The 13,295-nt window shown below is 42.4% G+C and overlaps 2 protein-coding genes across 2 annotated transcripts; both read left to right on the forward strand.

The window, feature by feature from the left end:
- Window positions 1-470: 470 nt before the first annotated feature.
- On the forward strand, window positions 471-1,376 carry LOC120359456. Its single transcript, XM_039456943.1, has one exon. It carries the CDS (start codon window positions 471-473, stop codon window positions 1,374-1,376), a length of 906 nt encoding a protein of 301 aa, XP_039312877.1.
- A 291-nt stretch (window positions 1,377-1,667) lies between these two features.
- Window positions 1,668-5,683, forward strand: LOC113004619. Its single transcript, XM_039456944.1, has 2 exons — window positions 1,668-3,756; window positions 3,852-5,683. Exons 1-2 carry the CDS (start codon window positions 1,668-1,670, stop codon window positions 5,681-5,683), a joined length of 3,921 nt encoding a protein of 1,306 aa, XP_039312878.1.
- The last annotated feature ends 7,612 nt before the right edge of the window (window positions 5,684-13,295 follow it).

Here is a 13,295-nt window from a genome sequence, read left to right on the forward strand (position 1 = left end):
GCATTGACCTTTGATAATTTACGCGTGCTAGAGGTGCAGTGTATCATATCCCGTGAGTACAAGCGACAAAGCAGTACACAGGCGTGATCTAATGCTCTGTGAATCACGTGACTTCATAGAACGGCGCGTGAACCGCGCTGCGTGCTACACACGTGATTAACGATTTCTATCGTCTACGCGTGTAGACAGTGCACCGCACGCAGACATTGGGTCGGTGCGTTGCATCTGACTTTGTGCATATTGGCAATCAACGCTTTATGCAAGCTCGATCAAGCGCTCTGCTTATCACGTGACTTTCAAATTTCGGAGCGTGAGCAGTGCCGCGCGTCGGAAAACGCCGCGTGGCGCGCACGTGATCAGCGAGTTCGGCAGGCGTGCTACAGCGTTTACTCCAGGAGTACCAGGGCCGAGTGGATCGACACGGGTCCCCGTGTCAGACATATTGTCTTGCTCGTATTTGCGCAAGCATTATGGAGCGGCTATTAGCAGAACAAGAAGACGTTCTCTATCAGATTGCGAGGACGGTCGACAACTTCAAGAAGTTGGGGCAAGGCAATTTTACTACATCCGTCACGCGGAACCGGATGTCCATTTTGGAGAAGCAGTGGACTCAGTGCCAAAAGCTACATGCGGACCTCAAGGCGGCAGTCAAGCCATCGGAGCGAGATGAATGGCCGTATTTCAGTGAGGAGCAATTTCGGAAGGCGACAGAGGACTACTACGAAGCGTCTGACTATCTGAGCGAAGTATTAGAGAGGTTGACGAGACCTACCGCTCATGTAACCGCAAGTAGTACTTTAGCTTTAAGCTCGGGTCCGCCAAGCTCAATCCCGTTGCCGCGAATAGAGCTTCCTAAGTTTTCCGGTCAGTATACGGAGTGGGTCAATTTTCGGGATATTTTTGAGTCGATTGTGATAAAAAATGAAGGCCTCACAAACGTGCAGCGTCTGCATTATTTAAAGTCGAGTCTGACTGGCGAGGCTCGCATTGTTATTAAAAATATTTCCGTTACCGACGCGAATTATGAGCTAGCATGGGGAGCCGTGAAAGAACGGTACGAAAATACCCGCGCGATTGTTTCTTCTTATCTGAATACTATCCTAGAAGCTACTCCGATGAAGGCTGATTCCGTCTCCGAATTGAAACGCGTGCATGATAGTATTAATGATGCGGTCCTTGCGTTACGTAGTCTCGAGAGAAATTGCGTCGATGATTTCGTGGTTGCCATCCTGTCCAGGAAACTTGTTGTGAATACCCGCACTGAGTGGGAAATCAGCTTGGGCAATAAACGAGAGCCAGCTTCCTTTAACGAACTGAGCACATTTCTTGTTGGCAGAATGCTGGCTCTGAATGCAGCGGGAGATACTCGCAGTTGAAATAATAGTAAAACAAATCGCTCAGCAGCCACCAAGTCGTTGACGGCTGCCATCTCTAATGTTAAATGTTTATACTGTGCGGGCTCGCACCTTTTGTTTCAATGCGCTCAGTTAAAATCCTTATCCACGGAGCAGAGAAAGAATGTTGCGTGGCAGCACCGTTGCTGCTATAATTGTTTGACCAAAGGCCATTATCCGCGCGACTGTAAATCGCGGGGCCGCTGTGCACGTTGCCAACGCAAACATCATACGCTTCTGCATGACGACGATATTAGCGGGGGACAAACGACAATGGGTGCTCCTGCTATAGCGAGCACATCCAGTGTAAACACAGTAAATGACGCCCCCTCTAAATCAAGTCTTTCAGCAAGGGTAACAACTCCTTCACGTTCCCTCCTGGTCAAGGGTACTGTACTACTCGCAACTGCACGAATCTTTGTACGTACTGATGGAGCTCGTTGTATAAACCTTCGAGGCATGATTGATACGGGCGCTGAGGCTACATTTATCACTGAAAGGGCTGTTCAAGCGTTAAAAGCAAAGCGTATTAAAGTATATTACACTGTCACTGGCATGGGTGATCTACAGGCTGGGGTCGTTACTCATGCAGTTAAGCTCCATTTAAGTGCGGGTATACAGTCGAGTACTACAGTTACAGTGATCGCGTTTATCCTCCCTGTACTTACTTCTTATGCTCCAAGAAGTCCTGTTGATTTACTTGCGCATCCTCATTTGCAGAATTTAAAATTTGCGGATTCTGTTCCATTCAGTGATGACCCTATCGGTTTACTGATAGGACTTGACTATTATAAGGCCGTAACAATGGATGGATCCCGCCGAGGACCGAGCTCTGATCTCATGGCGAAACCTACTATCTTTGGCTGGGTTGTCTTCGGCCCGTGCAACGACACTTCTGAAGGAAACCCTCAGTCGGTGTCCTCGTTACGCTGCTCTATTTCTCCTGGAACGGATGCGCTGATGAGGCAGTTTTGGGAGATAGAGGAAGTCTCGGTTTCTAATCCCCTCAGTGAAGAGGAAGTCGAGTGCGAAAGGCACTTCGCATCTACACATTCTCGTTTGCCAAGCGGACGCTATCAGGTTCGCTTACCTTTTCGGACCGATTTCTTGAATAAGGTCGGTCGCTCCTTTCACGTCGCTTCTGGTGCCTTTGATAGGTTAGAGCGACGTCTAGCTCGCGATAGTGCATGGTCTGCCAGCTATCGTGGCTTTCTTTCTGAGCATGAGCAAATGGGTCACATGACCCGTGTAAACCCGAACGAGGTCATTAATAATAATTCGTTATATCTGCCTCACCATCCAGTGGTGAAGGCGAGTAGCAGTACTTCCCCTGTACGAGTTGTATTCAACGCCTCGAGTCCCATGGACAACGGGTATTCATTAAATGATCTGTTGCTTACTGGACCTAAGTTGCAGTCAGATCTTTGCTCTATCATTATGCGCTGGCGAACTCATCGCTTCGTTTTCGTCGCTGACGTCGCAAAGATGTTTAGACAAATTATGATTCATCCGTTAGATACTGATTTTCAGAGGATATTGTGGCGTCCTAGTTCAGGCCAGCCGATCCATCATTACCGTTTAATCACCGTCACGTACGGTACCGCCTCGGCGCCTTATTTATCCATGCGCGTCCTGCGACAATTATGCGAGGACGAGGGATCTACATTCCCGCTGGCTGTGTCTATACTCAATAATTCCATCTATGTAGATGACGTGTTGTTTGGGGCAGACAGTGTGTCCGCCATACAATCCACACGTCAGCAGTTGAATGCCTTGTTATTGAAAGGAGGTTTTCACCTTCGTAAATGGACGTCAAACTATGACGAATTGTTGTCGGAGATACCAGTGTCGGATCGACTGGAGGACAATAGTGTCGAATTTGACGAGGACTCCTCATTCAAGGTTTTAGGAATTTCGTGGAGTCCTATACTTGATCGATTCCATTTCAGGATACAAATTCCGGAGTTTCCGGTGATCTCGAAACGTAGCGTGCTATCCGACATTTCGCGATTCTTTGATCCACTGGGTTGGATTGCCCCTGTGGTAATCACCGCTAAAATTTTCATGCAGGAACTATGGCTGCGTAAGGTTGATTGGGATAGCCCGCTCTCGAGTGATCTAGAGGAACGATGGACTGAGTATTCTCACAGTCTGACAGATCTCAAAGAGATTTCAATCCCAAGGTGGACGAATCAAAGCAGCTCCGATCTGGGTACCGAGTTGCATGGATTTGCGGATGCTTCAACACGGGCCTATGCGGCCGTTGTATACATTCGCATTATTCACACTCGAAGCAGCTTTGGAATAACACTCTTAGCCTGTAAATCTAAGGTCGCTCCTACTAAACAATTAGCGTTCCCAGGTTAGAGCTGTGTGCAGCTACCTTACTAGCTCGTTTTCTTAAAAATATTGTTAGTACTTTAAGGTTAAGTTCAGTATCAGTATACTGCTTGTCAGATTCCATGATCACACTTGATTGGATTAAGCAGCACCCCAATACCTGGAAGACTTTTATATCCAATAGGGTATCAGAAATCCAGACAAGCTTGCCGCAAGCTCAGTGGCTATTTGTCGGGTCTAAAGAAAATCCCGCAGACTGTGCGTCGCGCGGCATCAGCGTTCAGGAGTTGAAGTCGCACTTGTTGTGGTGGAGTGGGCCTCAATGGCTGCAGTCACCCTCGACTGTGTGGTCGGAACAGCCCTCCTCCCTTCGATCGGACGGAAACATGGAACGACGTAGCGTTCCAGTTTATTTAGCTCAGCGGGGCGCGGCAGGGTGGGATCTTTCCGAGCAAGTTTCCAGTTGGCCTAAGTTGTTGCGGATCACGGCCTATTGCCTATTGTTCGTTCATAAGGTTCGACAGCGCCTTAGAAGGGCGGATAGTGATCAATTAGGTACGTTATATGTGTTGAGTGACGCTATCAGACAGGCTCGTAGTTTTTGGATTGCGTACGTACAAAAGATTAACTTTTCGAATGAGATCCAGGCAATAAAACGTGGTGAGGGCCCGTCTAAATCTAGTCCCTTGAAAAATCTAAACCCGTTTTTAGACACGAAGGATAACCTTTGTGTCGGGGGACGTCTCTGCCGGGCGTCCCTCTCTTACGATGAGAGACATCCCATCATACTACCGAGGCATCGCATATCGGAGCTGATTGTTGCGCAGGCACACGATCGAACGCTTCACGGTGGGACACAGTTGACGTTAGGAGTTTTACGCCAACAGTACTGGATTCTAAATGCTAGAAACCTTGTAAAACATCACATTCACAGGTGTGTTGTTTGTGTCCGCCACAGAGCTATTCCGATATTGCAGCAAATGGGTGATCTGCCGGACGTTCGAATAAACCCTTCTCGTCCGTTTCAACATACCGGCGTAGACTATGCCGGTCCTTTTCATGTCCTTCCGATAGTAGGACGTGGCCAGCGGACACACAAGGCTTATGTGGTTGTGTTCGTTTGTTTGGCCACTAGGGCCATACACTTGGAACTGGCCAATGATTATACCAGCGATGGGTTTTTGGCCGCATTTAGAAGATTCACCTCTCGTAGGGGTCTTCCGGTCTCATTATTCAGTGATAATGGGACCAATTTTCAGGGTGCCGAAAAGGAATTGCGCAATGCGTTCAGAGCTCTGTCGCGTGATCCTGATCTCGTCGCGTATTTAGCCTCCGACGGCATCACTTGGAGATTTATACCGCCCTCCGCCCCACATTTTGGAGGAATGTGGGAAGCGGGCGTAAAGTCCGTTAAGCACCATTTACGGCGTGTAATTGGTGCTCACACGCTTTCAAATGAGGAGTTCACTACATTACTAACTCAAGTGGAGTCATGTCTAAATTCTAGACCTATAGCTCCCTTGTCCGATGATCACTCCGATCTCTCACCTTTGACTCCTGCCCATTTCTTAATAGGTACCTCGCTGATTGCGACGCCTGAGGAGTCCGTATTGGATTTGAGGGAAACGCGACTCAATCGTTGGCAGCGTGTACAGCGGATGCACGAGCAGTTTTGGCGGATATGGTCGCGAGATTATCTCCACACGTTACAGCAGCGCTATAAGTGGCGTCAGAAAGCGACTAGTTTGAAAGTCGATGATCTAGTATTAGTTCAAAACCCGTTGCTACCGCCGACGAAATGGGAGCTTGGGAGAGTAGTAAAAATCTATCCTGACCCTCATGGTCTCGTTAGGGTAGTGGATGTAAGGACGCTTTCGAATACAAGTAGGCGTGCCGTTAACCGGCTATACAAGCTTCCTATCGAAATTAATGCGGGGTTGCCGCAGTAGAGCTCCCATGGCGGGCGGCGATAGCATCTCAATTTGTTTATCTCATGCGTTGTAACTAATCTTTATATTCACAGTTCATTGCGTCGTTATTAATTTGTATTATTGTTTAGCTTTATCAACTGATATTACTACACTAAGTTCTATTAGGCGTGATGCTTGGTCTCCCGGGTACATCATCGTTTCGTACTATCAGTACGGGCGAGCGGCATGTTTGGGAACAGCGTAATACGCGAAAGCGTGTCACCCGCTACATGCGAGCGATCGATATCAATCCTTTATCACGCGAGGGCACCACCTTACGACGGTGTCCTGCGCAAGCCCCCTCTGGGCGTCCGGGAGCGCTCGAGCGGAAGCAGGCGTTTTTGCCTCTCAGATAGAGATTCGCAAGACTCCTAATCGTACGGCCATGACTGCCGGTTAATTAAATCTCTAATCTCATTTTTAAACTCACACGACCGTGTCTGTCGGTGTACCAAGTATCTCAGAGTACTTCCTTTAAAACTGTGCCTGTAGTGTCTAAGTGGCATTAAAGTAATTTGTGAACTTTAACGGTTTGTGTATTTCATTGCTCTGATTCTCACAGTCCAAAATCCTTCAATTACGCGACGATTAAGTGCGCACTCCTAACAAGCCATGTGCTCGAACTTGCACAAAATGTATGAGTCTAATTCTTTTAAGGAATTATAACCTAAACGTGTGAACATAACAAAGAATTACATGTAACTAAAGTAAGAAAATATCAAGAACTAAACCACGAATTTGACTCGTGTTGTTTACACTAAAAGAAATCGTCTGGTAAGATCCATTAACGTTTAGTTAAATAGTGATTAAATGAATTTTGTAGTTACTAGTACCAAAAACGTAATTACATTTACCAAAATCTTTGTAATTTTTTGTATAAAAATAATTATTTTGTGAAGGCTACAAATTGTTTGGTCAAAACAACTAGTATATATATTTAGTAATTGTAACTATAAAATGCATTTGACCACTATTCATCCAAGCGTTAGTTAATTTTATCAAACATTTCTTTCAGTGTACGTTTGTCTCGAATAAAGTACCACGAGCCAGGCTCGTGTTGTTTACGTTTGGTCTGAACAAAGTATCACAAGTCAGGCTCGTGTTTATTGTTTTTAGCCCAAATTTCTTACTACAAATCTCACTCGTTGTTGTAGGACAAGGAGTTAATACTAAATTTGTAGTTGTGATTGCGTTCCCTTCTTTTTCACCCCGCTATCCTAAAGATAGCGCGCCCCTCCACCATACCGGTGTATGGTAGCGAGCCGCTGGCAGAAGTGTATCGCTGTTATTACGCATCTTCCGATTTTTAGTGGCGCGAGAGATTGCGCCTGGCGCCCAAATAATTGCTGATTGTCGTTAAATACCGCTTCCGGTTCCTTATTAATTGAGCATCCTCCCCTACGCATGGTGAGCGTAGAAAAAGAACGTTGCAACTTATATTTTGGAAATTTATATTAATGCTTATTAGTGAGGAGAAAAAAGATAGAAAAAATGGAAAAGAAAAAAGAATAAAAGTGGAAAAGGAAGGAACTAACCTCGTTTTCTAGATAAATCTTTCTCGACATTGTATCTTGCAAATTTTTTAGTAGTATGTCCAGTTTTTCATTCAATTTAGCTAACATTTGTTGCCTCTCTTGTAAAAATGTAATAGTATTCTCGTAGTCACGTTCAGCAGTAATAAGCTTGGCTTTTTTTGGCGCTACTATTTTAGCCACTTGATCATATAAAACCATTGCGTGTACCCATTTGCACAGACCTTCAGCTGCTCGAGAAGCACGAGCTACCACTTTTGGTTCAAAGTTTTTGTCCGTCATATACGTCTTTCTTATTTCCTAGTATAATAATATTACATTAATATTTAAATTCATAATTCATTTTTTATATGCATTTTTTATATGCATATAGATATAATTATTAGTAGAATTAATGATAAACTTTTGGAAAAGTATCTTCCTCGCAAAAATTAATAAAAATATACAATTCTTATGTAATTTTGCCTTCTGAATACGAATATGAAACTTAAAAATGGCGGTCAAAATCGGAAATACCGCAAAACCACAAAAACTATAAAAATTTAGTGTATCTCCGAAAATATCAATTTTAGAAACAAAAGTTTTAAACAAAAAAATAAAAATCTTAAAAAAAATTATAAAAAAGATAATATGTGTTACGGTAAATTTGATTAATCGGTTATTATGCATAATAACCGGTTATTATGAATAATTCCCAATTTGTTCAGTTAATATGATAAATGGAAGAGAATTAATCAAATTTACCGGTTATTATACATAATTCCCAAACAGTTATTTTGATAAATTATCTCATTTTATTTTCTCGGCAGTCTGAGGGTGCCTTTCAACAACGAAATGCAGTGAAATACTCTGACACAGTGTTACACATTGTCGACACAGTGTTACACTTGTAGTTAAAGTACTACCTGGTTTTTAATTTCAACGTTACATTTGGAAGGGCCCCAATTGCCTACAAATCGATAACCTATAGCATCGATAGCCAACGCACGTTTACCCCCAATTTTTTTGTACACAAAAATTTAAATACACAAAAACATTATATTAATTTTCAGTATTGTTTTGCGTAAAAAATAAACGCTTTGGCAGGGATGAGGCTTCGCCCCTCTCTCGCACCTCCTCTCTGACTTATCTAATCCTACATTTTCTGTGACCAACATCTACATGGGTTTGCAATTTTTCTTATGTAGAACAGTACATCTGTAGACCTCGTTTCGCTCATGAGGACACGAGGGAAATGGGGTGGACCTTGCTTCACATAAAAAATCGCAAACCCATGTAGAACAGTACGAGGTGTGTTCAAAAAGTATCGCGAATTTTGAATTTTCGCGGGTTACGTATATTCGAATTTCGATCTTTTTGTGGCGTTATGTTGGTACTCATGTCTCTCACTTATGCCGACAAGCTCGGCCATTTTGAATGTTCACTTAATTGTTGACAGCTGCTTTGCTTGCACGTGTTTTGGATTGTCTTCGATTTTTACCTATTCAAAAAAATGGATCAAAGAACCTGTATCAAATTTTGTGTGAAAAACGAAATTAAGTGCGCGGATGCATTCCGAATGTTGACTGTGGCATACGGAGAAGCTACCTTGGACCGAAGCAACGTTTATCGGTGGTACAAAATGTTCTCAGAAGGCCGAGAAGATGTGAACGACGAAGAGCGTGCCGGACGCCCGAGCACTTCAACAACAGACGAAAAAATTAATGAAGTGGAGAAAATGGTATTGGCCAATCGTCGAATCACCGTTAGAGAAGTTGCTGAGGACCTAAACATATCGATTGGCTCGTGCCATTCGATTTTTATCAATGATTTGGGCATGAGACGGGTCGCCGCGAAATTCGTACCAAAATTGCTCAATTGCGACCAAAAACAGCATCGCATGAACATTGCTAATGAGATGTTGGACTCTGTCCGCGACGACCCAAATTTGCTCCAGAGGGTCATAACTGGTGACGAATCGTGGGTTTATGGTTATGACGTGGAAACCAAAGCTCAATCATCTCAATGGAAGCTGCCGCACGAACCAAGACCGAAAAAAGCGCGCCAAGTTCGGTCGAATGTGAAAGTTTTGCTGACAGTTTTCTTCGATTGCAGGGGCGTGGTGCATCATGAGTTCTTGCCACAGGGTAGAACGGTCAATAAGGAATATTACCTGCAAGTTATGCGCAATTTGCGCGAAGCAATCCGCCAGAAACGCCCGGATTTGTGGAAGAACAAAAATTGGCTTTTGCACCACGATAACGCCCCTGCTCACACATCGTTGCTTGTGCGCGACTTTTTGGCCAAAAACAACACACTAATGATGCCGCAGCCACCGTATTCCCCAGATCTGGCCCCCTGTGACTTTTTCTTGTTCCCTAAACTGAAGAGGCCCATGAAAGGACGACGTTACGCTACGCTTGACGAGATAAAGACGGCATCGAAGGAGGAGCTGAACAAGATAAAAAAAAATGATTTTTTGAAGTGCTTCGAAGATTGGAAAAACCGTTGGCACAAGTGTATAATATCTCATGGGGATTACTTTGAAGGGGACAAAATAGATATTCATGAATAAATAAATAATTTTTGAAAAAACACAAAATTCGCGATACTTTTTGAACACACCTCGTATGTTCATTTCAACAACAGATCCGAACTGCCCACCTGTTTCTTGTAAAACAATAAACAAGGCGACTTGAGTAATCCACTAGTTGATACAATTGGTTGTATGGTATAGCTATATATTAATGAATTCTTCGATTGTGTTAAACATTCAACTTTTGCTGTTCATTTAAAAGATAATGTTTGTCCTGCATGTGATTCATAATTAAAACCAGACTGATCTGAATTATAAACGTTGTCAGCTCCTAATAATGAGATTTGCTCCCTAATTTTGGATACAAATTGATTTGATGCTTGTATTAAATCATCTTTCTTTGATAAGAGCGATTGGGTAGTGAATTTATTAATTTTTCTGGATACGATTCCGTATTTTATTTTAAGCCTAGCCGGAATACCTGTTAATACTTCCTCTCTAACGTACTTGGCTGCCGCCCGTTCTTACTGGGTGTTATTTATTGCCCCTCTAAACTCAGGTTCTTTGCAAATATCTGACTTTGAGAGACTCCTTCCTACTTTCTCTGTAGCCGTGCTCATAGGAGATTTCAGTATCAACCTTAATCGCTTAACTTACGACACTGAATCCTTGCTCAATCTGTACATCTCTGATTGTCTTTTCCTTGTTCCTTTTTCCAACACCAATTACATTTCCTATTCTCACACCCAAATTGAGCACTGCCTCGTCAATGACCAAATGCTCCTTTCGTCAATATCCATTGTCCTTCCTTTTAATGCACGATCTAATTGAAATCACATTTCCTCGTCTGTCGTCTTCCTTCTCACTACTCTCGATTACTCACGTTTTGATCCAAAGTCTTTCCTGCAGTCTTTTATCTCTCTTGAATGGTCGGTATTTGTTCGTGCGCGAACTGCTGAGGCAAAGCTCAATTTCCTCAACAATAGTCTTTTTCATATCTTGGACTTCCATGCTCCTCTTCGGTCTTTCAAGGTAAAAAGACTGCTCGCTCTTAGCTTGATCGGTCGATCCGGGCCAAGATGCAGCAGCAACATGCTGCAAGAAGAACCTTTCAATCCTCTTCTAAGCCCGGAAAACTCCATGCATTTTACCTCCTTCACAATGAGGTTAAGTCTTCGATTGACACGGCCAAAGATAACTACTTCTTTCGCAGGCTTAACAGCGCTCCAAGCAGCGCGTGCCTTTGGACTGAGCTTTGCTCTCTCTCGGCCTTACGAAGTCCAAATTTAAGCTACCCTCTCTCCCACCTGATCTTTCCTCTGACAACCTTATCCTTTCGTTTACCTTGTTCCATCTCCTCCCCTCTCCCACCGCATTGTCCTCTGCTCCACTATCCCTCTCCTCACCACTTCATTGTGTCCTACGCCTGCACCGGAGTCACCCGTTTTCTCCTTCTGCAATATTACTCTTTTTATTTTTAATAGGAACGGTAACATTGCCCTCTTGGATGGTCGTGAAGACAGTTGCTACCTGTTCTACTTCCATCTCGGGTGATATACTCGGAGTGGCATCTCTCTCTTTAAAATTGTTCTCAGATTCCATTTTTGATCTCACAAGAAACTAGGGAAAGGATTGTCGGCCACGGCATAGCCCCGTATGCTGCAGTAAAGGAATTTTAAAGCTTGAGGTCCCTTTTTCTCCAGAGTCCGTATGCTAAAAGCCGAGCACCAGTTAGGCAACCAAGCCTCCCTCAGTTAGGCAACCATGGGCACACGCTGATTCACCACTAGTTTGGGGTTTTTTAGAAAGATAGTCTTCTCTAGGTCCGAGCGTTGAAACTAAGACCCCTTCCCCACTGCTCGCGAGACATGTCCACAGACAATAGTGGGTGGTATGACGGGTGTGGTCCTACAAGAGGAAACCACAATATCTGGCGTCATTTTTTCCATTATAATACTCAGCCACGACAAGACGGCTCACTGCGAGAGATGATTTCTCTACCTTTTTTGGTACAGATCCGTAGTATTCTGCTAGACAGGGATAGGTTGGGATTCATCACCTGCTCCACGATCCTCGGCAGGGAGAGGCTAAGATTCTATGTTGTGTAGCACTTGCCGCTGGTTAAAATCAACCCCCTGTCTTATGGTCAGATGTGCTTGTAAAAAGTGCACGAATTTTAAACATGTTTGTGAGTAAATACATATTGTCTGTTTTAATTACACAAATTTTCTGCTTTAAAAACATAAATTAATTTTTTATATAATATTTGTTTTCTTAAAACAGAGAACTTGTGTTTTAAATTAGAGAATTTGTATTTTAAAGATAAAAATTAATTTTTAAAGCAGAAAATAATTTATTATTTAATTATCTTAATTTATTTTGACCCGTAATAGTTACACCAGTAGTCCAAAAAACTCCACGCTAACTTTAAGAGTACACAGACCATTCAAAATCAAACAATCTTTTATGAAACAAATTTTTATCTGAAAGTATACTTTCTTGAAAATACACCTCTAATTTTTTGTTGAATTTAATTGCAAAATTTGACTTTTTAAAAAAATATTTATAAAATTTTTAATTTTATGAATATTTTTGTAAAAAAGTCAAATTTTATAATATTTTTATTTTAATTTTTCTTTTATGTTAAATTCTAATTAAAAAAATTATTGGATGATAAAGAACAGACTTTAAAATGTGTCCAGTATAATTTTTACAATGTAATATCAAAAAGCTGGCAAATGGCGATTAATTTTGTGCGAGGAGTGCAGTGGACCCTATGTACCCGTTATGTTATTTGGAAGTGTGACGTTCACGGCTTAATTTATTTATTTTTATTTATAAACAATTTAATAGATATATGCATTTATTATTGAAATCATCAAGGGGTGCATTACATTTGTGCATAACAATTTTTTCAAATTTGAATAACAATTGTTTCAATATGATTTTTGTATGCGCATATAGTCAGAGAGCATGTGCATTCAGCCAATCTTCTGTGTTAGGTTAGATTACCTCCGTGTTACCTCCGTAATCCGTAATGCAATTGTTGTGCTCCTGTGACACCTAATCCAGCATCTTTCGATAACTCTGCCTACAGAGGTTTATTATGTCAATAATACTCACTTGAAACTAAGCTAAGTTTGCAATGAAATAATAGTTGCTGACATTGCCATCACTACTGGGGCAGTGTTGACATTATCCACATCAAATCAGGTTATGTACCTTAACCATTTTAAATAACTTTGCCTGAAGCTTGATGCGGCCTGGGTAATGCCGACGTTGCATCTCATGCAGACTTTGCCCGTAACATATAAATCAGAAAAAATAATGATGTAAAAAGTTTGTAATCTATTTTAACCTATGTGATATGTATTCGAAAGAATGAATAAAATCTTTTAATTGCGCCAATTATAAAGAGAATACGTTATTCTTTGAAATATATAACTGTGTAATAGACTGTTTTTCTAAGCTGTCTCTCAAGGTGCGGTTTGATGGAGGAAAGATGACGCAGCTGCTCTTTGATGTCAGAGAAGTCTTGTAATTT

Source organism: Solenopsis invicta, chromosome 13 (genome assembly GCF_016802725.1).
Source record: "Solenopsis invicta isolate M01_SB chromosome 13, UNIL_Sinv_3.0, whole genome shotgun sequence".
Classification (NCBI taxonomy): Eukaryota; Metazoa; Arthropoda; class Insecta; order Hymenoptera; family Formicidae; genus Solenopsis; species Solenopsis invicta.